Source organism: Rasamsonia byssochlamydoides (assembly GCF_041956645.1).
Source record: "Rasamsonia byssochlamydoides strain NRRL 3658 unplaced genomic scaffold VTN77scaffold_25, whole genome shotgun sequence".
In the NCBI taxonomy this organism is placed as follows: domain Eukaryota; kingdom Fungi; phylum Ascomycota; class Eurotiomycetes; order Eurotiales; family Trichocomaceae; genus Rasamsonia; species Rasamsonia byssochlamydoides.
The window spans coordinates 305,683-330,429 of NW_027192408.1; the positions used below are offsets into that span (position 1 = coordinate 305,683).

At 46.9% G+C, this 24,747-nt stretch overlaps 8 protein-coding genes across 8 annotated transcripts; 5 read left to right on the forward strand and 3 right to left on the reverse strand.

Moving 5' to 3' along the window:
* Positions 1–451: 451 nt before the first annotated feature.
* VTN77DRAFT_3626 (uncharacterized protein) lies at positions 452–2,078 on the forward strand (the record flags this gene model as incomplete). The annotated part of the gene is made up of 10 exons (XM_069419595.1): positions 452–493; positions 551–591; positions 653–706; positions 770–776; positions 832–876; positions 927–1,084; positions 1,153–1,178; positions 1,236–1,266; positions 1,341–1,695; positions 1,848–2,078. The coding sequence occupies 10 exons, from the start codon at positions 452–454 to the stop codon at positions 2,076–2,078; spliced, it is 990 nt and encodes a 329-aa protein (XP_069278417.1).
* Positions 2,079–2,516: 438 nt separating this feature from the next.
* VTN77DRAFT_3627 (uncharacterized protein) lies at positions 2,517–3,215 on the reverse strand (the record flags this gene model as incomplete). The annotated part of the gene is made up of 1 exon (XM_069419596.1): positions 2,517–3,215. The coding sequence occupies one exon, from the start codon at positions 3,213–3,215 to the stop codon at positions 2,517–2,519; it is 699 nt and encodes a 232-aa protein (XP_069278418.1).
* A 3,435-nt stretch (positions 3,216–6,650) lies between these two features.
* On the forward strand, positions 6,651–8,680 carry VTN77DRAFT_3628 (uncharacterized protein; the record flags this gene model as incomplete). Its single annotated transcript, XM_069419597.1, has 4 exons — positions 6,651–6,737; positions 6,809–6,895; positions 6,950–7,952; positions 8,019–8,680. The coding sequence occupies 4 exons, from the start codon at positions 6,651–6,653 to the stop codon at positions 8,678–8,680; spliced, it is 1,839 nt and encodes a 612-aa protein (XP_069278419.1).
* A 2,274-nt stretch (positions 8,681–10,954) lies between these two features.
* VTN77DRAFT_3629 (uncharacterized protein) lies at positions 10,955–13,263 on the forward strand (the record flags this gene model as incomplete). The annotated part of the gene is made up of 6 exons (XM_069419598.1): positions 10,955–10,996; positions 11,054–11,330; positions 11,382–11,977; positions 12,031–12,409; positions 12,461–12,996; positions 13,069–13,263. The coding sequence occupies 6 exons, from the start codon at positions 10,955–10,957 to the stop codon at positions 13,261–13,263; spliced, it is 2,025 nt and encodes a 674-aa protein (XP_069278420.1).
* A 1,590-nt stretch (positions 13,264–14,853) lies between these two features.
* On the reverse strand, positions 14,854–16,644 carry VTN77DRAFT_3630 (uncharacterized protein; the record flags this gene model as incomplete). Its single annotated transcript, XM_069419600.1, has 4 exons — positions 14,854–14,991; positions 15,065–15,847; positions 15,906–16,277; positions 16,336–16,644. 4 exons carry the CDS (start codon positions 16,642–16,644, stop codon positions 14,854–14,856), a joined length of 1,602 nt encoding a protein of 533 aa, XP_069278421.1.
* Positions 16,645–21,030: 4,386 nt separating this feature from the next.
* VTN77DRAFT_3631 (uncharacterized protein) lies at positions 21,031–21,456 on the forward strand (the record flags this gene model as incomplete). The annotated part of the gene is made up of 2 exons (XM_069419601.1): positions 21,031–21,268; positions 21,314–21,456. 2 exons carry the CDS (start codon positions 21,031–21,033, stop codon positions 21,454–21,456), a joined length of 381 nt encoding a protein of 126 aa, XP_069278422.1.
* Positions 21,457–21,527: 71 nt separating this feature from the next.
* Positions 21,528–22,166, reverse strand: VTN77DRAFT_3632 (uncharacterized protein; the record flags this gene model as incomplete). Its single annotated transcript, XM_069419602.1, has 1 exon — positions 21,528–22,166. The coding sequence occupies one exon, from the start codon at positions 22,164–22,166 to the stop codon at positions 21,528–21,530; it is 639 nt and encodes a 212-aa protein (XP_069278423.1).
* Positions 22,167–22,240: 74 nt separating this feature from the next.
* Positions 22,241–22,558, forward strand: VTN77DRAFT_3633 (uncharacterized protein; the record flags this gene model as incomplete). Its single annotated transcript, XM_069419603.1, has 2 exons — positions 22,241–22,458; positions 22,525–22,558. 2 exons carry the CDS (start codon positions 22,241–22,243, stop codon positions 22,556–22,558), a joined length of 252 nt encoding a protein of 83 aa, XP_069278424.1.
* Between the last annotated feature and the right edge of the window lie 2,189 nt (positions 22,559–24,747).

A 24,747-nucleotide genomic window follows, 5' to 3' on the forward strand; every position in this document is an offset into this window, starting at 1 on the left:
TTGCTACTAGATTGTGGCAATCGTGGAGGAGATACAGTACGTGATTGGCCAATGTTCTCCTATCTTCTTATCGACGTATTCTGACCGTTGCTTGCGGGACGAACCTTGACCCTACAATGGGGTCTCTGGCCAATTTGTACCATTCCTGACATGGTATATTCGACTAGAGTCGACGCTAACACGGAGATGCGGCCCGAATCACAAACATGGTAGACGATCCAATCGAGTGATGTGTTTATTACAGGGGTCGATGCGAATGCCTCTTTTGTTCACCTTCCCTGCAGGGAAGATATTTGGTAGGGAACTCTCGATTTGCTGCGCCGCATGGAGAGGCGGGGAAGCAAAATCGAATTGTTTTAAAAATTCACCCGCAATCATCTCCATCGCTCAGATGCCATCGATCATACACCTCCCTGCGAACGTTAGTACATTGTGGACCTGATTTTCAACAATGACTCAGACTCTCCCTGCTGGTGCAGTCCTGGAAGTAGACGTGAGCGTCTTCAACTACCTACAGGAAATGAAAATGCTAACTGGAGGGTTTCTTTAGGAAGAACCTTTCTCCAATGCGGATTCAGCGTTCAATGACTCGTGAGCATTCCAAATCCTGATTATCAATCGGCAGAGATCGATGACCTGACAACCTGGAAAGCATCGGGTCCGCGAGTTACCAAACGTCCATTAGTTCAAGCATCATAAACTACAAGTAAGTGATCTTCCTGCCCGGCATCTGATATCATGAAGGTTGTTAACCCGGTGAATCTGCCAGGTATGAGGTGAGAGTTACATGGCCGTCGGCCCTCAGTGAGGAGATACTAAAGTCATTCCAAGAATGGACGCCGCTACCATGCATTTCGCGAAGGAGCATATACCCTGGTATGTTATCCCTATCCACGAAAGGGAATGCCTGACTGAGTCCATGTCAGCCAAACGATGAAGAGGAGCAAGACCGAATGGACCTTGGACATCATATCTACCTGCTTCTCCTTGGGGGTAAGCTCCATCTGAGCCCCATAGGCTCAAATCCCCAGCGTGTTCTTGATCTTGGGACGGGCACTGGAATTTGGGCCATTGATTTTGCAGAGTAAGTAAGACCTTCTTATTTTATAGGTTCGTCATTTTCTTTGTCTGCTTGCTAAGAATAAACTGCAGCCAATATCCATCTGCAGAAGTTATCGGTAGGACAGCGATGTTGACTTCCTGAGCATGATGACTTGATTGCCTAACAAAAACAGGCGTTGATCTGAGCCCAATCCAACCAAAATGGTAAGATCGGTAATCTATCTGCTAGAAAATTGCGGAAATCAATCAAGAAACTCGCTGATCAGAATTAATTGTAGGGTTCCCCCGAATTGTATATTTGAAATTGACGACTTTGACAACAACTGGATTTACACTCGACCATTTGACTTTATTCACGGACGTGAGCTTATGGGATTCGTTGCAGACTATGGCCGCCTATTTTGCCAGGCATTCAAACATCTCAAATCAGGGGGGTATCTTGAAATGCAAACTTTTGATCCACAGGTTTACTCAGATGATGGAACTCTAGAAAAGGCTAAGAATCTACAGGTCTGGGTAGAAAATCTACATAAAGCTAGCGAGATATTTGGCAAAAGCATGACCCTGGTAGGGACATGGCAAGATGAGATGCTCAAGGCTGGTTTTACCGATATTAAGAGCGAGATTATCAAGGTTTGTATATCTTCTACCCCTCTTTCTTTCTCTCGTACTTCCTTCTTCCTTTCCTTTTTTTCTTCTTTCTTCCCACCCTTTTCTTTCCTTCTGTCTGACTTTCTGTCTGCCTGTCTGTCAGTGATACTGAAAATATGGTTGATGCTATTCAGGTCCCAGTGGGCACATGGCCCAAGGACTCAAAATTGAAGGAGCTCGGCAAATATCATCAAGCGCAAGTGCTTCAGGCGATAGGCTCCTACACCCCTGCACTTTATACCCGCGTACTTGGCTGGAGCAGAGAGGAAGTGGAAGTGCTCTGTGCAGCAGTGCGAAATGAAGTCAAGGATCGTTCTATACATATATACCAGCAGGCTCACTTTGTGTATGGGCGCAAGCCTTGACATTTCTCTTCCTTTTGTGCAACGTGACGCCTGTCTGCTGATTCAGCCGTTTGGTATGCTTATGTTTTTTTTTTTTGCGCTTGCGATTAATCGCCGTAGGTCAGTTTGAGCTTGTCTACCAATTATCAAACGAAGAATGCGTGCGTTTCCTGGATAACTGGGGAATCAATGGCCGGCACTGTCTGTCGTGACAGAACTACTACTATAACTGTATATGTTGGGGAGAACATAAAAGCCAGCAAAAACGTGTCAATCGCTTATAACGGATTTATTTGCTTTCTCAGTATGTACTCTATTTATCCACTCTTCATTTCTCTCATCCGTTCATCATGTCCATTCTCGTAATTTTCGAAATCAAAGCGTAGATATCGTAGGTTTACCTGATTCCTCTATGTATGACCCCAACACAGGCACCTGCCCTATTGAGCTCTATCTTATTCATAAGCATAACTCGTGCAACACCACCTTCCCCTCATCATCCGTCATGACGGAAAAGCTCTTCCACCCAGCCGCAGGAATCTTCATCTGCGGATCCCCCGTCAAATAGGTGATAAACCCGCCATGCGAGACAATCACAATGTCTCGTCGTGGACCTCTCAATTGTGAAAATCGCTCCACCAGACGACGGCGAACCCTCTCCGCGCGCTTTGCTACAGCCTCGTCGTCGGCTGAGTAGGGGCCTTGCTTTAACTGCCAGTCCAGGGCCAAGCCTGCGAAAGAGGTCGACAGATGCGGGAATAGGGATTGAAGGACCTCTCTGGGCGAGCCTGTATCGCACGGCCGGGAAGAATGTGCCTGCACCTCCGGGTCGACCAGCAAACTCGCTCCATCAGGGACACCACCACCACCACCACCACCACCCTCTGCTGCTGCTGCTCCCGCAGTAACAAAGTACCGCCAATCCAGGACATCCCGGAACCCTTCAAGGGTAGTCTGGATAGCCCGACGCAGGGGCGATGTGATGACGAGGTCGACATCCTGCTTGTATGGGAAATCCCGGCAGAGAGTGCGCGCTTGCTGAATTCCTTTCGCGGAGAGTTCGGGATCCGGAAGGGTCTTGTCGTGAGTAGTGTTGTGGATAGCTTCTGCGTGGCGGATGATGTGTAGTCGTGTAGTAGTAGTTGTTGTAGTCGTCATGGTAGTGGAGAAATTGTGGGATGGCGTATTTATAAAGAGGAGACTGTCTTAATGGACGTAATTGCAGTGAGGATTTCGATATAGATATCAGGATTTTTATTTCTTTTTTTTTCTTTTCCTTTTTGTAGGGGGGGGAAGAGGGGAGATTGCCCATTTTTATATTGAACTGAGCAAGCTGCAAAGACCTAGGTACACTCTAAACAATCTGATAATCGGAACGCGTCATCAGATCCACTCCATAGGGGGAAATGATCTGCAGCTGTGGACAGATCGATCAGATTATCAGATATGATGGCGTGATCTCCTCACAGGCTTGAGTGGAATTTCCATTGGCAGACCCCGCATTGTTACGATTGCTATTCGTAACTAGGTAGGCTCATTATTGTATTGGGCACTGACAGAGGGGAAGAAGATAGAACTACAGTTAGCTCAACTACAGTTCTGTCGGAGGCATTTCATGTGCATCGGGATCAGTTACTGTATACAGTCATCAAGGCCGAACTCCGAGCGTACTGCACTTGCACTCGTACACGCCAGGCAAGCTTTCTACTAGGTACTTTGCTATCCTCATCTGCAAAATTAATAATGAGAACTATGCAACCGCATCAAATACGAATTCAGCATGACCAAATGCTATCTTAAATGCTTGGATTGCATACCGACCCTCGGTGCCGAAATCCCCCAATCAATTTGTAATAATACCCCATCTGAACACAAGAAAGAGCTGATATCAGGAGGGCCTGCATTGTGACGTACCTGAATGGGAAATCGATGAGCTCTCTCACCAGAAGGTTGACGCACTAGACTCTCCTCTCCATCTATCCGTCTATTCATCTATGTTATATATTATGATGCCTGAGATCTTTGAGAGTGAATACAATTCATTTACATATACATGTCTGTGGAGTATTAAATCCATATCTGGCAGTGCGGTTTGGGCAGGATAGTTTTATTTTATTTTATTTATTCATTCTATCTCCTACTTTAAGAGTATAAAATAAGGATTCAAGGAAGAATGAGCTTAGTTACATTGTAAAAATAAAAAATAAAAATAAAAAGAAGGACCAATTTTTCTATTTTTTTCTTTTTCTTTTAGTACCTGCTGTCTCCTTTCTGGCCGCGGGCACTACAAAACCCCCTTTCAAGCGATTTTACCCCGCAGATAAAAGAAAAAAAAAGATAAGATTCGAACAGGGAACCCCCAGCGGGCGAGGATCGAACTACCCATTTAGCCAGGGGCCCCTGTTCTTTATACAGAGTACACCGTATTGACAGTAGATATGTTGCTAGAGTTTAGGCAGCATGGGATGAATCTAGGCTGCAGGCAGAGAGGGAGATAGATACCTTAGGTACTAGGTAGGTAACGAGGTAGGTGGCTTCGCACACAGAGTCTATGTAGGATTTAGTTCAGACAACGGACATTAGCTCGCCTTGGATATAATTATAGCACAGAATTTTTAGCCTGCCCTACAGCTACAGAGAGTGGGAGGAATTTTGACCTTGGGGACTTGATTCTGGATTCCAATTGGACATGTATGGGAGACAGCTGACATTCTCCTTGTAGAAGAGATATGAGATTTCTTTTCAGAGGGTTCCTGACGTTAGCACCACTGCATCTAGGTACCTACCTACCGACCTAGACAACCAATTCTTGTCCTACAGCACTGCACTGCAGCCTAAAGCCCACCCTATGTAAGCTCTAGGTAGCAACATATCTACCAGCTAGGTACCTACCTTCCCACATATCAACTGTAGATAAGGAGTACTTCCTCCATAAGAACAGGGGCCCTTGACTAAATGGGTAGTTCGATCCTCGCCCGCTGGGGGTTCCCTGTTCGAATATTATTTTTATATTTTCTCCCCTTTTTCTCCTTTTTTCCACAAGCCCCCTCTTCTTTAGACTCCTGCTTTCTTTTCCCTCTCTACCAAACAGATATTTATTAACTATGCGACTGAAATCATAAAATAATAACAGCCATTTCATCCTGCCGCTCTGGTCCCGGCTAAAGCTGCCCTATCGAGCAACACGCCCAGTACATGAGCAGAAGTGAGAGTCCTACGGATCGTTCACATCTGCCTGCAATCCCCCTGGGAATAATGTGTCCATGTCGCCTCCCTGGGCGGTGACCTTCTGTACGTATTTTACGCTGCAGTTGTTGAGTGTTGTGAAGCCTTGATTAATTAACTAGGTATTGGTTGATGATAGGGTGGGATTTATCTCGTGCAAATGTTCTCTGATTTGTTCTTTTTTTTTTCTCTGTATCTAGTCTATTGTATTTAATGTTTCTTCTCCTTCCTCCTGCGGCTTAACCCTAACTGCGTTTCTGTGTCTGGGTGGGTGATAAACCTTCAAGCTTCTGCATTCGCAAATTATTGCATGACAGCAGGCAGGATAGAGATATATACAGCACCTGATCTTCTAGTTATGCTATATGCGTGTGTATCTTTCTACATCCTATTGTGCCCTACTACCAGTGATTTATTATTCCGATTCACTCACTGTGGTGATATCTCCACCAATCAGCAAGGCGTGCCTGATAAACACTCTTCCATCCGATTGCGTCAAAAGGCTCTCAGAGAGCTACATTAGGCAGGCAATGATTAAGGAACTGTACATACGGCGATAATGGCCTAAAAGTTAGGCAGTATTAGTTCATAAATTCCCACCCACCACGCTCCTTGATTTTCTAATTATCTGCTCTAAAACGCCTCTAATGATCGCACAAATGGGGTCCATTAAATCCACCCTTTCTCCATAACAGCAGAATATTATTGCTGGAATTGCCTAGGCGGGCCAAAAACCTACCCAAATTGCAACTAAGCTTAAAATCCCCCAGAGGACTATAAAGATATACCCTTTTCAAATATTCCTCTCCCTATCGAGCAAATTCATCACATACTTACCCCAGGTACTCCGTACATACCTAGGTAGTTGGGTACTAATATTTTACACTATTTTAGAGAGCTTACTTACTTGCTTGGCGGGGACAAAAACCGAAATAATGTGTGGTGATATTAATTAATTTCTTCCCCGCTTGTACGGCGACATGTGCTAACCTGCTTGGTTTCTATAGGCCCGGCAAACGTAACCAGGATAAATAACTAGCCATAGCACACGTAAATAACGCCGGAGGATATGTCGGATTTCAGAAAGTTGGCCGTTGCACATGACTGTGAAGATTATACTATAAGTTTGACGTTATAATCTCCTTAACGGGATGCGATCGGAAATAGCGGTTTCGCCGACCTGTGACAGGGGTGGAACGGCGGGGTGGCTAGTTATATGTAGTGTTGCGGAGGGTAGCATAAAATAAATCCAGGATGATCTGCTATTGCTGCTGATTAGGTCAACTGTGCAGAACATGAATTTAACTCCTCTTTAAATTGAATGTCGTCAATATGAGACTCGTGAATCTCGTCCTTTGGCTGGCCAGTATGGCTGCCGCTACAGGGGTGAAGAGGAATACGGTCAGCACCATCATCTCCGATTTGGAGAGTGCAGTCGATTGCGCCGGCTGCGAGGTTCGTCCATTTTAATAGAGAGCATTTTTGCTTTTGTCATTCTGGCTTCCCACTCATTATCTTCATAACAGGCTCTCCTTGTCGTTCTGCAAGGCCTCGCACACCTCGGAAATAGTGATTTCGTCGATGTGATTACGACTGTCTGCATTGATATTGGAGTACGTCATCACAAAGTCCTAGTGTTATGGCTGGCTCATCTGATCGACTTTCAGGCTGAAGACGCGGATGTCTGCACGGGTGCAATTGCTCGAGAAGGACCCATTCTAGCCCATGATCTCCGACAGATGACTGTTCCATCCCACACGTCGCAATTGTTCTGCACCACCATCTTTGGACTCTGTGACTATCCTGCTCTCACTGCCACCAGCATCTCTTTCCCGTCCCCCAAGCCAAGTGCAACTCGTCCCGCGGTCAGCGGAGAGACTCCCATCCAGATAGTCCACATCAGTGACATCCACGTCGATCTCTCGTATGAAACCGGAGCAAGCTACAACTGCACCAGGAACATCTGCTGCAGACCATACACGGCCGCCGATGCGCCGGGAAATACTTCATATCCCGCGGGGCCGTATGGCAACCACAATTGCGATTCGCCCCTCAGTCTGGAAGAAAGCCTGTACGCGGCCATTGAGCAGATTGTACCCAATGCTGCATTCACCCTCTTCACTGGAGACGTGGTGGAAGGGGCGGTGTGGTTGACCACGACAACCGAAGTTATCAATGACCTGGAAAGTGCCTATGAGAAGATGTCGGGGTTGAACCTGGTGTATGGCGTGGTGGGCAACCACGATGTCAACCCCGTCAACAGCTTTCCACCAGCTGCAGTCGACACGACTATCAGTAGCCAGTACACCTACGATACGTTGTCCAGCCTCTGGTCACCGTGGATCGGCTCGACAGCCGCAGCGACGGCGGACACGAACCCCGGAGCATATTCTGTCCTCTATCCGGGAGGAAACCTGCGCATCATCTCGCTGAATACAAATATGTACTACAAGGAAAACTTCTGGTTGTATGAAGCGACCATGGAGGCTGATCCAAGCGGACAGTTGGCGTGGCTAATCCAAGAGCTGCAAGCGGCTGAAGATGCCGGGGAGCGAGTCTACATTCTTGGACACATGCCCATGGGCTCGGGTGATGCTTTCCACGATAGTTCCAACTATTTTGACCAGATTGTCAATCGGTATGAGGCTACGATTGCGGCGCTCTTTTTCGGTAAGAAGCTTGATCTCTTGAGACAGCTAGTATATCATGGGTTATGTTAACTTATACCTGCTTCAGGCCACACCCACAAAGACGAATTCGAAATTACCTACAGTGACTACACCGACCAAACCGCCGACACCGCCGTCGAGGTCTCATATATCGCTCCAGCGCTGACACCCACCAGCGGGAACCCTGCCTTCCGAGTATACACTGTCGACCCGTTCACCTTCGGCGTGCTGGACATGACGGAGTACATCACCAACATGTCGACCAGCACGTATCAAACCTACGGGCCAGTCTGGGAAAAGTACTACTCAGTCAAGGAAGTCTACGGACCGCTCGTGACGCCGCCGCTGACCGATCCGCTCGCGGAACTCACCCCGGCCTTCTGGCACAATCTGACAGAAGTGCTCGCGACCAACACGACCGCCTTTGACGAGTACTATGCCCGCAAGTCTCGCGGGTACAACGTCGCCAGCTGCACGGGGACATGCCAGACAGACGAGATCTGCCAGCTGCGCGCGGCGCAATCGCAGTATAACTGTGTTGGTGTAACCCCGGGGGTGGACTTCAAGCGCAAGCGTGGAGTCATGGATAATAAAGAAATATCGGCTCTGTTGACAGAAGGTAATGACGGGCACTGCAAAGGAAGTGTAGCCAAAGGAATATTCCGAAAGATGCTGCACACGGAGGACATTGTTCAGAGAATCGAGCAGCAGACAAGGCTGCGACTGTAGATTGAAAAGCAGACTTAATATGAATTGAGCACCTGAGCAGGGTCATACTGCGATGATATCGTTTGTGGCAAAGAAGCAGCGTCCAGGGATAACCATAGCCTTCCATAAGGAGTATCTTAAGAGCTTCAGATTAGGGGTTATCCAAGCCATTGCAGCCACGTACTACAATTATATCCAACTGATGGTTCTCATTATAGATATAAGTAATTTGATAGCAGGATCCCTCAGTGAGTTTTTACCTGTGCTCTTAATAAGGAGCTTCATAGTTAATTGGAGTAAGCATTCAGTTAGAGGACGTTGTCATATAGGGAATTTACCTATTTAGGTAATCCTCTTGGCCTCAGATATAACGAGAAGAAGACTAGATGATTGTTTAGCCTGCCACTGCAAATATTCAGGAGTCCAAGGCTTCTCATTCTCACCCATCAGGTGCATATGGAGCAGCTGTCGGTCACCTGATTCCCAACACACCTGGCAGTCTGACTAATCGGCTGCCAACGCATCGCCCTCAGCTTCATCCTTCATGCCTCGAGATCAACGAAACGTGCTCTATAGTATCGCTCACAATGGTGTCTCGCATTGGCCTCAGTGGGTGTACGTGCCGTCAGAGTCAACAAAAGCGGTAGCCAAGTAAGTCCATGCCTTCACTTCTCCATTGGAGACTTACATGCCTGCGACACGTATCTCAAGTGCTTCACGGCTAATGCGTCAGCAGCGAGAGTTTGGGATAGGATTTAGGTACAGAATATCGATACGGTATGTTGTCCTGGCCGGGATGTGACCTAGACCCTCTAAACAGAGTCATCTCATGCTGCCGTAATAACTGTTAGAGTGCACCTAGACAAACCACCATTAGAGCGGCCTCGCAAATTTTGGTATGGACAAATTATGCGTCGTAAACAGCACTTATTCTATATAGCTAGTCATAGCTCAAGGCAAGACGTTTTGTTTTTTTTTTTTGTCTTGAGCTCAAGGCTGAGCCTTGAACGTTCTAGGAACAAGAATCCCGGCACCATCCAACAATGTTGGCTATTTCTTCTAGAATCATATATAGGGGCTAGTTAGTTCAATCGATATGCCGTCTACTCATATGAATCAAATATGATTAAATAGGATTAAAGAGGATAGATACTGGCTATCATCAGATATGAAGCTATATCTCTTATCCTGCCAATATTGACTGCTGAGAAATTGAAATAGATCTGAGACAATAACTACAAAAGGATGAGATGAGTTCCATGACAATGCCATCCATAGACCTTTCTTAAGAATCCAACCCTGTCTTCTGCTTATTGAAGAATATTCCAACTAATTTAATTTCTGCCTTAGAAGCTTCTAGGCACTGTGGGCAATCTATTTCATTGGATAGAGAGAGAGAGATGGAAAAGCTTTTCCAAACTTGTGTCTAGTCTAGAGTATTTCAATGATCATCTTACATCTGCAGTTAAGTTTCCAGAGGATGCCAGCAACTCTAATAAATAAATATTAAACGTACCTAGGCAGCAAAAGTTCTTATTACTACATACGTTTTTCTTATGACCCCCCAATAGGATAAACTACAATGATAATGGGCAAATAGGTTACATATTCTGGTTAGATGCCCAGAGAGGAGTGCTATTAATTTCTCGTTTTATCTCTATCAAATTGGTTTGAAATAATGATTCTTAAGTCGCTCAAGTTTGATTCTAGGTTCTAGGTTCTAGGTAACTAGTCTTAGGAACGCTACAAATTAAATTACTCCTCTATAGTTTCTTTCTGGTGATTACACCAAAACTAACAATAAAAAGGGTAAATATCATTTTAGAGAGAATGCTCTAACTTAGGGTTCCTATTTAGGCAATGTTATTGCATTAATAGCCTCGCTCCTTTTTTCCTTTCTAACCCTAAAGGAACTGTTGTTCTGCTTGCCGCCTACTTAGGTGTGTCGATCAACAAGGCAACAGCCGGGGAGCTGCAGGAAGAAACGCCAAAAATACACATTGAACCACAGCAAGCATCATTCATCCATCAACTCAGCAGGCAGCAAACCCCTAATGGCAAGAGCAAATCAGGTTACACGGCGCTTTGCATCTTGGCAGTTTCCGCAGAACTCCTATATAAGCTCGCCAATGTCCATGCCACATCTTCTCCATCTCCAGACCAAGTCCCAGACCAGTCAGGTCTTCTCTTTGCATCCTATCGTCTAATTCTGCTCACAACTGTGCATTGCACTCTACCACCATGGCATCTTCATCTGAAGAACGAGAATCGCTACCAGAAAGCTACCAGCAACTGATGCCGGAGCTGGAAGCAAAATGCGATGAATCTATTATCAAGGCGAGTATTCCTCTTCTGTATATCACACTTAGTAGTGCCCCTGACCTATCATCGTAGGACTGCAAACTCGACGCGTGCATAGACAGATTCCTCATGCAACTCGGCCGCATGATGGGCGAAGGTCGTCTCCGGTGCTGGTACCCGCATTTCAACTATCGTGGTGAATTCGAGGATCAGGAGAAATTCAACGAGATAAAGAATCAACTGATAGCTGACATCCGCCGTCTGGTCCCGGACTATTTTGATAGCTTCACGGACGGTTCACTTGATCTGGAGAACATGAGAGACAGAATATATTCCAGATTGCAGCATTGGAGGCGTCGCACAGGAGAACGTGAGGTGTAGACAGGTCTTTCTATTCTCACCTGGTAGCTAACTTCTATAGCACAACCTGATACCTTCCACAGAACACTCCTGCGAACACTCGTAGAACAGCAGCATCGGAAGTTACAGGAACTTACTGCGTCCGGAGACGAACAAGCGGTCCCGTCGTTACAGCAAAATGCATTCACCGAAGCCTGTCGCCAGCTGAAGGAATCGATTGAGGGAGAACACGCGTCGGCTTCGTTTGCCTGCGGTGGAACCATTCTCATCGGGAATGATGACACGGTAGAAGACGAGTCCTCTACACGTCGCATCTCACCACCGGTTCATATCTTCTGGGCGACTGAAAAGAACTCCAACAATGCGCGGAGATTGGTGCTCCCACTCGGTGACACAGAAGATTCAAACGCAAACATGCTCCGACAGCTTGTCATGGACTGCTCTCCCGCTACTTTTGGAAAGGGAGACAAGGATGTGCTGGACTCGAGCTATCGAAAGGCCGGCAAGCTCGATCGGGATCAATTCGCAAGTAGTTTCCACCCAGCCGACTTCGGTATTCTCGAGAACATCGAGCAAATTCTGCTTCCAAGCGTCAGCACCGAGCTCGAAAACTGCCTTCAGTTCCGGAAGGTGACTGCGGATCTCTACAAGCTGAACGTACGACCAGCCATGCAGCATTGTTCCATGAGTATGGACTGATATGAATACAGGCTTACTCGGGGCCTTCGGGCCATTTCTGTAAACACGTGGACACCCCACGTTCTGCCAACCAGATCGGCTCGCTCGTTGTCTGTTTGCCGTCTCCGTTCAAAGGAGGCAATCTGATTGTCCGTCATCATGGCCAAGAGGTCAACTTCGACTGGAGCCCGGCGAGTGCCTCGACCATCCAGTGGGCAGCGTTCTATAGCGACTGCGAGCATGAAATCAAGACGATAACCGAGGGGGACCGGATCACACTCACGTACAATCTGTACGTCACGGAGCCGGTGGGCAGTGCCCTCTCACGCAACCCGATTGTCGAGCCAAAGACCCTTCCATTGTACGGATACATTCGCGCTTTAACTGAACAACCTGGTTTCATGAAAGAAGGTAGGGACCTACCGTTGGGATGGTGTGATGAACCATGCTGACATCCGGCAGGTGGAGTTCTCGGAATGTTCTGTTCCCATGCATATGCCCACACATCGGACTTGGTCACGGAGAGTCTCCCGAGGGCTCTGAAAGGCTCCGATTTGGTACTCTACTCCGTATTCAAATCCCTCGGTTATGAAGTGGATATCCTCCCCGTTATGGAGTCCAATGGGAAATACGACTCAATAAACTCGCAGCTGGGAATTGATGGGTCTCTGCAGGGGAAAGCGAAAGGTCATCATATCCACACATACGGCTACTATGATGATGATGAGGAATTGTCAAACTACTTGAAGTACGGATCCACGTTGGAGCTGGACTACGAAACCATAATCGAACAGGACTTTGGGAACTGGGACAACATCGATATCCGCTGGAAAGTGTTGCTCTATGGACGGCGCATGAGGGGAATCAAAGACATGGCGAAGATCGCTCGAGAGAAGGGGCAGAGTAAAACGCTTGACAGCTACCAAATGGCGCGGGTTGGAAAGAATCTGGATCCTTACTTTACAACGGACCGGGGGCAAGAAGAGGACATCGACGAGGTAAGAGAAATAAAGCCCTCGGACTCACCACTTTTCTTCTGACGAGATCGACTAATCGGCAAATCTCCACAGGTGGCAAGAGACGTGTGGCCATTTTACTACCTTCCAGGCATTACTTGGCTGACGGGGCCAAAGCACGAGGAGATGGCCTTCAGTCAGGTCGTTTATGGGAACGAGACGGGGATCGGAACGCGCTACTCGTGTGCTGCCATCTTCGTCATTATTCCTCCCTGGCAGGAAAGGGCGAAGCTGAGCAGTTCAGCTTGAGAGTGTCACGAAGGCGATCTGCGATTGTTCGGAGGAGAATGAGAAAGGGAAGAAGAGAGCGAAGGTTAGCATGGCTAAGCTGGTTTGTAAGAGTAATTTGTTAGCTAAGTGCAAAGAAAGGAAGTGCTTTCCCTTTTTTTTTTCTCGATATCCCGTGATGAAGGGGCCAAAGACTGCAACCAAGGTTTGTCGTCGTAGATCTCCTAATCAGGGATTTAGCTGAAAATATTATAAAGTCCAGGACGCGAATAGTTGAACCAAAGAGAGCCTTCAAAAGACTCGACTACATAGCGCTCAAGTGCAGTACAGAGAGGGGAAATTGTACTGGATCTGCCGCTCAAGCGATTACATACGATTGAATCACCATCAGTAATATTAATAATAAAAACTTTTCCTTCCGTTTTGCGCACTGTGAGGCGGGGCTGTAAAAGAAAAAAGACAAACATATTCATGAAATCTGCCCGCTCCCACTATCAACAGGTATATACAGTAGAAACTCGCGAGAAAGATGTCATATTTATTAGTAAGAAATTGTCTTATTAGCAAGGGATATCCTTCAATGAGGTAGACAAATATTAACAAAGGGATATACATGTCGACGAAGACGATAAGATGACTGAATGTTGACTAGACCAGATGGCTGAATGTAAACCTAAAAGAAAACCAAGGTGGCCGATCAGCTTCCATCTCCTTCCTTTTTGTCTCGTGTATTTATTTCTGCTTGGTTTCATGGGTGGTGATATCACGACTGCCTAGGACTCCTAGGCATTGACAAGGCATTACCCAAGGGATATATAAATGTATATATATGGCGAGAATTATTATGGCATGGCAAGCAATGAATAACTATGGTAACCGGTACAGTTACTAGGTCAAAAGTCTTTTTTTTCGCACCCTGTTAAAAAATCCTCTGAAGAAATAATAACCCCTTTGTGTCATTTACCTGGGACAAAAAAAAATAGTATAGAATCTTTTCTCTCTCTCTCTATATATATAATTATTCAATTGTTTTATTTCTTTCCTTATTTTTTTAGTAAGTAAAAATCTTACCTCAAAATTTCGTCAATTCTTATCACTAAATAAGTCAATTTGGCAATAATTAAATTAGAAAATTTCTGTATTGTATATATATAAAATTCAGCTTAGCCAATTCTCTACTTAAAGAGATATTTTAATACTATCCTCATTATATACTTTTGTTATAGAATAAAAGGATAAAAAATATATATTTTGCGTGAAAATAGGTGGGGAGGGTGTGAGGCGACTTTTGACGAGTTATTGTAGGAAGCCTCGCCTGGAAAGTAGGTAATAATATGGAAGGGCCTCGGCTCGTATTGGAACGATGAAAATCTGTGAATGTATGCAGTATATAGTCTTGTCTTCCATCTATCGTCTCCTGTTGTACCTACGTATGTACATACATGTACATAGATAAAAACTTGATGCTATGCTATTCCAGTACATAACTGGTGCAACGCCTGCCTGATGTCATACGGAATATGAAGCCAATTGAGCTCATAGTCTAAGAGCATACCATAGAGTAGGTCCATAGATAGATCACTTCGTCAACAGATTAGGGAAGGGAAGTAGTCAACTTTCTGCCAATGCTGTAGTTCTATTTTCCCGCTCGTGGCGCTTTCGGCTCTTGAATCGGACATAGAACTCGCTTTGCTTGACGAACCATGCGTTGTGTAGCTTCCATTCCCGCTCGGGGTAGGCGAAAGATATCTTTGAAAGAGGCATTAGTAACAAGACAATCAAAGGAACAGATGAGTCTGGGGATCTCATCGTATGTACACACCTCAAAACTTCTCAACACCGCCGGCACCAGCTTGTGCATTTCCAACAGACTGATATTCTTCCCGCTACAGGTGCGGGCCCCCGCGCCAAAGGCGAACAGATAGCCGTTCATCTCGCTCTGCTTTGCCCCGGACGCCTCAATCCACCTCTCCGGGCGAAATACGTCCGGGTCAGGCCCGAAGATGTTCTTGTCCCGATGGACGGTCCATGCAGAGCATCCGACGTTGGTGCCTCCGGGGAGGAACTGCCCCGCAACAGTCACTCCTGCCGCAGGGACGATCCTCTCGAGAGGAAGCCCGACAGCAGGATGGCAGCGGAGAGCCTCTTTGATGACGGCGCTCAGATACGGCAGATCGCGGACGTCGTTCCATTTGACCAGCGGGTCGTCCGGGTGGAACACGCCCGCCTCCTCCATCCGGCGGAACTCGTCCATCAGCTTCTGCTGCTTGGACGGGTTCCGTAGGAGGAAGTAGAAGATTGCGCGCAGCGAGATGGCCGTCGTGTCGGAGCCGGCAAAGACGTTGGATGCCGCCAGGGACAGCACGCGCTCTGGGGTGATGAACTCGGGGTCTTTGTGGTGGCTCTCGATGAAGCGCGAGAGGAAGTCTCTCCTTGCTGCGCGACTTTCGTCGTGTTTCTCTTTGAGAGCGTCGGCGCGATCGGCCATGCGTTTTCGCGTGAAGACTACCACTGGAGAGGTGGCGTTGAGGAGGCCGATCTTGGTCAGCCAAAGGCGGATAGGGTTCTTGAGAAAGACGCGATCGAGGATGGGGATTTGGCCGACCTGTTTGCTGCAAGTAAGAGGATGGACGAGGCAATTCTGATATCAGAAACTAACTCACCACCGAGAAATAACCCAGCGCCCACTCGACATTGGCAATGATAGAATCAACATCCACCCCACGGTCCACAAACCCCAGGCGTTTAGAAAAGGTCAGCTCTCCAATAACATCGAAAGCGTAGTACTGCAGCCAGGTGCCAAAGTCGCAGATCCCGGAGTCGTCGTCGCAGTCTGCATATCTGCGCGTCAACTGGTCGAGAAACGCCCTCGTCGTCGAGTCGACCAACGGCTCGAACTGCACCAGCGTGGACATGGTGTAGGCGTTGGCGACGGCACGACGCAGTTTCGCGTGGTACTTTTCGTCCGTGGTGTTGAACAGACTGGGAAGCGGACGGCCTTTGGCGATGCTTTGCTGGACGGGGTAGAAGTCGGACTGGACACAATCAGATAATATATCCAGCAATATGGGTAGGTACCTAGTATGAACGCACCTTGACAAATCCGGAATTCAAGGCATAGATAGTTTTGATAGCCTCAGGATCAGATATGGACACGGCCTTGGGCCCCAGTCGAACGAGACTGCCATATTTCTCGTGCAGTGCGATATGAACCTGTTCTGGTCTTCTTCGCCAGACTACCCACAGCCGCCAGAGATCGGTGTAGGCGGCGAGGCGTGGACCGGGAAGATGGTGGATGCCATGACCGTATTTGTTATGCAGTAGTCGAGCAACCAGAGCTAGGGCACAGAGTCCCAGCAGGTATGGGTAGAAATCCGAAACAGTGAGAAGATGGTTGATCATCATGATGCATTTGACCGTTTCTCTGAATTCATTCCTCCTTTCCTGTTTATTGTAAATGAAATTAGCTGGAGTCAATCAAGCCTGCTCGTTACAAAGAACCGGAAAAAAAAAAAGATTAAGAACGAGCTTGATTTAGCCTTAACGGCAGTCATGAAGCAGTAGAAGGACAAACGTCCATCGACAGTCAGCTAACTGAGAATTATTTCGTTTAAACAGTGTTCTTGAACTGTAACTCACCTCCTTATCTGGCGTCACTTCATCTCAAAATCTTAAGCCTGGCCGATCGAGTCCCCTTATATAGACAGGCGACAAACTCCTCTGCGTGCGAGATCCCGATTCAATTCGTTCCCTTCGTCGCCGTCAGCAAGCTTACCTGTCAATTTATGTAATTGAGGTGTTACAATATATCTTCATCCGATCACAGCAAACGAAATTCTTATACCGACAGTTGGGAATCCCCTGTCGGGCGATGATAACTGCCAATTGTCATCACTGCAAAGAAGCTCTGCTGACCAGCTGCCTGACTGACTGTTATTTTAGTTTGCCGACCGACCATGCGGGGGCGCTGAGGTTGCTGCAGCAGGGCGGAATTGCAGTTGCAATTCCGGGGGTATTTCCGGGCTAGCTACATTTGCACCGACATATCCATGGATCTCAGCCTTGCAAATGATCATCCCCTGGTACATCCATATCAGGAGAAGTCTGGGTAATGATCAAATCTCGGGAGCCGGAACGGCATTTCAGTCGCTCTGTACTTCGTATTTCTCACCCGATTACCCAAATTCAGCACATATCAGACTATAATAAAGTCTTCATAATAATTGACTGGGACTACTGACCTTCGATTACAGTTGGTGAGACAGAAATATAATTAGATGGGACTAGTTTTTCCCGATTCTTGAATTTGTGTGGTTCAACAATCGCCACGACCTAGAGAATATAACACACACGAATGGAAGACTTTCGGAATCCAGCTCTGTTCCGAACAAAGCTTGCAACCATTCCGCTCCAACTACGCCTAGCATGTCCTCTGAATGAAACATGTTCTCTGCTTCGGCTGGGGTTCCGCTTTCCAAACTGTCTCTCCCATAGACCCGACGGTCATCGTATTGAATCTGCCCTGAAACCGGACCGATGAATGAGGAGCTGTTGTATTGTTGATGGTAGTACGGGACAGGACAATGAGAAATGCCATTCCCGGCATAGTTGAACTTGTTGCCCCTTTCAAAGTCGAAATTTGTCATGACGAGCTCCGGGAGCTCGGATAAGGGAGACGTCGAGGTAGTCTGTGCGGTGTGTGAAGAATGTAGAGAATTCCTTAATCTTTCACTTAGAGATTGAGTGGGACTGGCTTGATAAAAGAGAGCGCGTTCCTCAGGTGCAGTATATGTGACGTTACCACTGTTTCTTTGTTGGTTCGAAACCACCGGACACGAAGATTGATGAGGGCAAGGAGAAACAACCGATAGAGGAGAGGCAGGTCTTCTAAAGCTCATCGAAGGAGGCCCGCATATCGAGGAAGATCTTGTGTGTGGCTCGGAATTTGATCGACCTTCAACAAAGGATGAAGAAGGCTGAGCCCCTGCTCTTGTCTGAGACGGGTGTCCGCGACCGCAGCGGAATTCGATGAAGGAGGGACGTGTCCTTGGGACCCGAAGATACCGGTTTCACCAGTTTGCTTAATTCCTTCGTGGCCAGACAGCACGCTCGTGGCTATCTGATTCAATCGCGACACCGTCCTAGCCATTTTACCCGAAACCCACGTTTTGCGACAGTACAATTTGAGTGAGCGAGCCGCTCGCACCGTTAGATCTCCATGCCCCTCTCCGAAGGAAGGTTCCTCTATGATCAGGCCCAAAGATATCATAGTAGCTGTGGCGAGATAATGAAGAAATGGGAAATTATACTTGGGATAGTCCTCGGGAATCTGATTGAATTCCTCGATTATGCTTCGTGTCAATTGGATGCAGGTCACTTCGTTCTCAAGATTCTCTTGTGCAGCCGTGGTCGACTGAGACAACGATCGTTGGAGCATGGGCTTTCGGATCAGTAATCGGAGGTATAACCATCTCTGACTGACTGTCAGTAATACACTATCGTAGACAAACAATGTGCAACAGAATCACTTAATACGTATCAGCATTTTCTACTTCATCTGCCACCATTCGATGCCTCGGAACTGACTGCAAAATGGCTCACTAGGATCATAAGCGACTTCCGCTGGCACGTCCTTCTCAGTCTTGGAGAGGAGATGTTCCAAATATTCATTGAGGAGGGGACTGGAAGTAGATTCAAGCCTGCTGGCTCCATAGAGAGCCTCCCACACCTTGCTGACGACAGTCGAGTAACGGACCATAGCGACCAAGAAGGGCACCGGTCCCGGTGCAGTGAGTTCTCGACGCATTCCGGAGTAGATTTCGGCGTCCAGCTCCTCAGAAGGTCGTCTATCGTCTCTGTGACTTGAGAGCCAATCATCACTCACATTCCGCGGCAAAGACACGTCCACATTGACTATTATCTAAGCTTCAACGAAATCCTGACCACAGGGTATTATCACTGATTTGAAGGAACTAGCTGTCTTGTTCAATTGGGTCTATCCAGTTCAAGTCACAACCGCTGCCAGTCAGCAGCTTGCCGATCCGTTTTATAGAATTACAATAGCATCTAGGGTTAAAAATCATTTGAAGCTGTACCTACTATCCTAAGTCCACAAACAAAGTATTGTATTGGCTTTCTAAGACCAATTCTAAGTTGCGTCTTATACGGCCGTAGCCTCGTTAGGACCATAACTTTTTTTTTATATAAACAAAGAAACCTATCCTGAAGTTCGGAATTTCCCAACCTAGGCACTGCCATTTTCAGCGTTTTTTTTTTTCAATCAAAACAATAAGTGTTATTCTATCTTTTTTTCAGATTTTTTTTCTGGAGATGTCCAGAATCGCATCCTCGTCTTAAATACTACGCCTGAGCCGTTAGAGCCTGTGATTGCTACTTCTTCTCTTTTCAGATCCAAGGTCAGGTGCAGGTGTCAGGATGGCTCGCAAAATTCGGTTCATAAGAAAGCGTCGATCGGAGGCCCTACGGTCCAAGAATCAGCAAAGGTCCCGACGCAGAAGTAACAAAAGCAAATGTGATATATCAGATTCCCCGCATCAGAAGGATTAAACGTTCTAGGGTAGACGCATTTGTCCCCCCCCCCCCCCCCCCCCCCAAAACTCCTCTTTCCTGCTTGCAACCGAGTCGACATTGGCTTCCTCACACTTGACACGTCATTAGTGACAAGCCTTGCAGTTGTGGCAGACTACCATTCGATCAACTCCGCCACGCTCATTAGCCAACAATAATTGGTAATGTGAAGACTACTGGCAGATTCCGGAAGAATAACTCAATTGTCATGGTCAGCTTCATCCTATTAGGCTCAGAAAATTAGCGTATCAGGCAGACACAATTCGGCTGGGGCGAGGCTGTGTTGGCCTAGACGTTGTTGCGTGGCGGAGACTCTGAGATCACCCTTCCTGGCATGAGAAACCGGTCATCTGCGGGGGGATCTTGATCCCGGCGTTCCGATTCTTTCAGCCTTACGAGGCGCCTGACTACTGTCGCCTGAAATAAGATTCCCGTGAACTCATCCCTCGGCCCTGACCAAAACAACCGTTTCAAAGTATCACAATTTACTCAATTCACATTTGACAAGCATAGCTTTCCAAGCGGAAACAATGGCGCTCGGAGATTTGACGGATGAGCTGCAGGCCTTAAGTCTCTCTGAGCCTGAGTATCTCCTGTTCAATCCTACAGGGGACAAGGCGTGGCTTTGAGAAAAATTCGATGACATACCCCGCTACCTGTTTCGCGTATCTACTCCAAACTCCGACGGCACAACTGACAGGTTCTGGGTGAAGTCCAAGGATGCCAGGGATGACGGGGCGGACAGCAGAGTGGACATCTTTGCTATGGGTCACAATCAGCAAGTAGCCAACATGCTCAATAGGCACCTCCGCTGGTGGGACACTGCAGACCCGGACAACTTGGTTTCCTGGACGAGCTCTCTGTTGTTTGCGCTTCAGTATATCTTCTACCGGCACACCAATTCAAGAGACGGATCGTGTTTGGACAGGATTGATCTGTGCGTCGTCGACACTGTCAGCTTTCCCAAGGGAGTGTTCCTTCGAGACGTGGATCTTATCCATGCCTATCGCTTGTTTGACACAAGCCTGCAGGACTTGGAGGGTCTCCGGATGAAGAAGCACCACTTCAACAGGATCCTTTTACTTTGGAGAATACCTATCGCAGGGTGCACTAAAAATCGAAGACAAGTGCCAAATTGTTTCAGCGCAGGCAATCATCGACCAGGGGTTGTTCTGTTTACAACCCGAGTTTAAAAATTCGATGGTGATGAAAGAGCCGAGCTGGGCAAACGAAGTGGTCCGTCTCCGTGAGGCCCTTTACCAAAAGATCGCAGAACCGCAACGAATGAGGAAGGAGGAACTGCAAGCAGCGATCAATATTGCGCAGCTCTTCGGACCGCCCTGGAGACTACCTATAGCAGCCAACCTCATTGCATTGCTTCCTCGCCAAAGCGAAGACAGCGCGATCCTACAGGCGTTCAGAGCAACCCCTTTTACAGGTTCGCCCCTTCTCCCTGTAACATAACCCAGGCTGATAGGTAAAGTCGAGGAGAGAAAGGAATGCTCGCCTTCAAAGACGAAGGTGATGGCTTACGATGCCTTGCCAGAGGTGCAGCAATTTGATGACATTATGCGGAGCGTTTACAAAGACATCTGCCTCACGAAGCTGAAAAGTCAGTCGTCATGATCGGATCGAAGACCCTTGAGATGCTAGCATAAATTCTGTAGACGCCAGGAGAACTGATGACAGAAAGCGTGCTATTGATTGCGACAAAAGATTAACTGATTGAGTCTGAAAGGGTGACGGTTTGTGGTGAAAACATTCGCGGAGGTCTTGGATCGATAGAACGGGACTCGCTGGGGTTTTTGGAAGATAAAACGGGCTGCGAGGACTTGGAGCATTTGAGGGATTTGTGTTTCGTGACGGCCGCTGAGTCGGACTAGGTATTGATTCGGCTTCAATGTGTACGGTGGACTGACTATACCTGACAGAGCGAGAATTGATGCGTATGTTCGGTATGAAGAAACTGACTTTGGAAATTGGCGGCTTGGAATTGGTGTCTCTGGGGGGGGATGCCGTTGTGACAGGGCAGGGGAGCAACCCGGGCAGGGTGACGAGGAAGGTGTTTTGGAAGGGGAATGTAAACGGCTGCAATGGTTATATGAACGAATAGGGCAATTCATTTGTACCGATGATTGCGAGCGGGGACGGCGTTCTTGTATGGGGTGGGGGATGCGACTTGGTGACGGAGTTGCTGACTTCGCAGCGTGTGAACACCTTGGAGTTTGAGAGTTGCCTCTGGCTAAACGAAAAACTTCTTGCCAGACGCAATCTGTTTCGTGATCATCTAGGTCGATCCCTTTACGGAAGTTGTCATGCCAGCCCCAGATGACCATACCACATGCAAAGCACTTGACGCAGTCTGGACCGTTTGTTCCCTCAATATATAGAGGAGATAGTAACGACGGCAATGATGAAGGTGACCTTGGAGGAGATGACGACGGCGATATGGGTGACAGTGGTGACAATAACGGTGATGACCTTTCCAACAGTTCCAATGGCGAAAAGTGATTCTGGCTCTCCGGGAAGGGAGCCTTTATACCTTTCGCCGTCATCGCAGAAAGCCTCTGGCAACATGAATGCTTGCTTGCTTTCTACAGCGAAATACTTTGTGGATCTATCAATACGGTCTGGTTCCATTCCTTTCAACATCCTGATGCTACACGCCACTTCTAACACGTCGGTGTGTTATAGATCAACATCAAAGCTGTATCATTCTCCACTGTAAGTCCCTCTAGAAGAAAATTTGTTGAGATTAGGCTACTTGGGGTTTGAGTCTTCTGCAATCTTCAGCGCCTTTCGCATAGTCACATGCTGTCTTTCCAAAAAAAAAATGTCCTTTGCGGATCTGTCGTCACTTTTCTCAAGGAGCCATTTGACCTTACGTCTGCCCGTTTCGAAGAGACTATAACCCGTGAGAGACTTGCGCCATTCCATGTAACGGCCAACATGGCGTAGGACGGTTCGTTTGTGAACGTTTCTGCAGGTTATCGAACAGCACGCTTTACCAACAAGTTTATCATTCTTAGATCCCCCGTCTCGCCAACATATGCAACGCTGTTCGCCCATGATGGTCCACTACCTCATCGAGTCGATTAATTTCCTCCGATAATTGATCAACGAGATCACAGTGGCCAATGTCCGCGGAGACATGATGTTTCACTGCAAGGTCCATTTGGTCCTGCTCCTTATTATTATTAGTAGTGAAGTTTTCTATCTCTAGTGGGACACATAGTACGTAGCAGGTATTTTCCTTTGTTGTATCCATGATATTGGTGACTATTCTAGAGGTGGCATTAATATATTCCAAACCAAAGCTGTTGAGCGCAGAATCTTCACCTTATATCTAGCCATATATATAACTTAGTAAGTTGTGACCATAGAGGTTAGGAGATTTAAGGTTGATAATGCAGTGGAGATCCAATTTAAGGGCCAAAACTCAAGAAGCTGTAAATCAACCAGTCCTTTTATTTGCGACATTATATCATCATTTAAAATGGTACTTTACCATAAATAGGCAACATATGGTCTGCTGATTTATCTCAGTTGCTAGCCTTGCGGCTAAGAAGACATGGCTGCCATTCTCTCTACTCAAGCAGGTCTTTTTTTTTCTGGGGGCCATCCCAGCTGATATTGGAGGCACATATTATACTGCTTGTCAATCCCGCATTATGTTAGCCAACTTCTAAAATTCAACTATAGGTTTTGGCATAATAATTCTAAGAGGAAGATATGGACCACTCTAGGTGAACACAGTCACTTTATAATCTTTATCCCTATAATCTCCTAAAGAAAAACCTTATTTCCTCAAATTAGTTGGATTTTACCTCTACTTGGTACTGAGACTTTTTGGAGTTATACTATGATATTCTGTAGGACAGCTTTATATAAATTTCTTCTAGTAATCAGATTTGTTTACCTTTGAGGTAAGGAAGTGGATCTTTAAGGGTGGTCCATGCCAGTACCAATTATATAGATCAGCAACCTGGCTTAATCCTTGTCTACCTAGATCTAGGTATTAGAAGCTTGGCTCCAGAATTTGCAAGAACTTATAAAGTAGAAGGGGATAGTTGAAGGATGACATACTAATTCTCCTTGGGACTTTTTTAGGTAAGCAACTTCTAAGAAAACTGCGCTAAAGTTGCCTATGTTCAAGTATAAGACAGTAAGGCAATAATCATAGTAATTATAAGAAGTTTAATAGAATAATGTTCTAAAATAGTGGTTAGAATATAAGGGAAACCTTAGCTGGAGCCCCTCTTAGGCTCTTACTAAAACTAGACCCTGTTTTACTGATGGCCCAACCACAACCCCTTGCTAGCTTGGACTGCCTTATAGCTGCTCCAGGCTGCTACACCGCTGCTGTGTTGCTTCCTCATGCTCGTGTTAGCTTCCGGAGCCTGCCGTGGTGCTGACACTGGCTATTTTACTACTCTCCTTAGCTTCTGCAAGCTGTCTCTGGCTGTCCTTTGCTCCTGCTGCACTTGGTCACGTGATGAGTTAGAGCAGCCATGCTGCCCGAGCAGAACTAAACCGGCTGCGAATCATGTTCAATTTGGGGCACGACTATATAAGGATCTAGAACCAACTACGGCAGGTTTGCCGAACCAACTTTTGGAAGTTTGGAACCGGGGAGATTCCCCAGATATGGAGTTCGGAGTTTCCCCGGCTACGGACCCGCAATCTCCGCGCTATGCGGGGTAATAGTTATTGCCTATCAACACGTCTGTTGTTCGCACGTTCCCCGAAGTCCGATTGGTGTCGACAGTCGGACAGATGCCGTTATCGGGATATGCCCTTGTTGCGCGAGAGTACGAATGTGAGGACCCTGGAAGTTATTACTGTACTGTGTTATACGACTTATGTACGGCGTCAGCAGTCAGATCATCTCAATGATACGTGGTCGCCCGTAGAGAT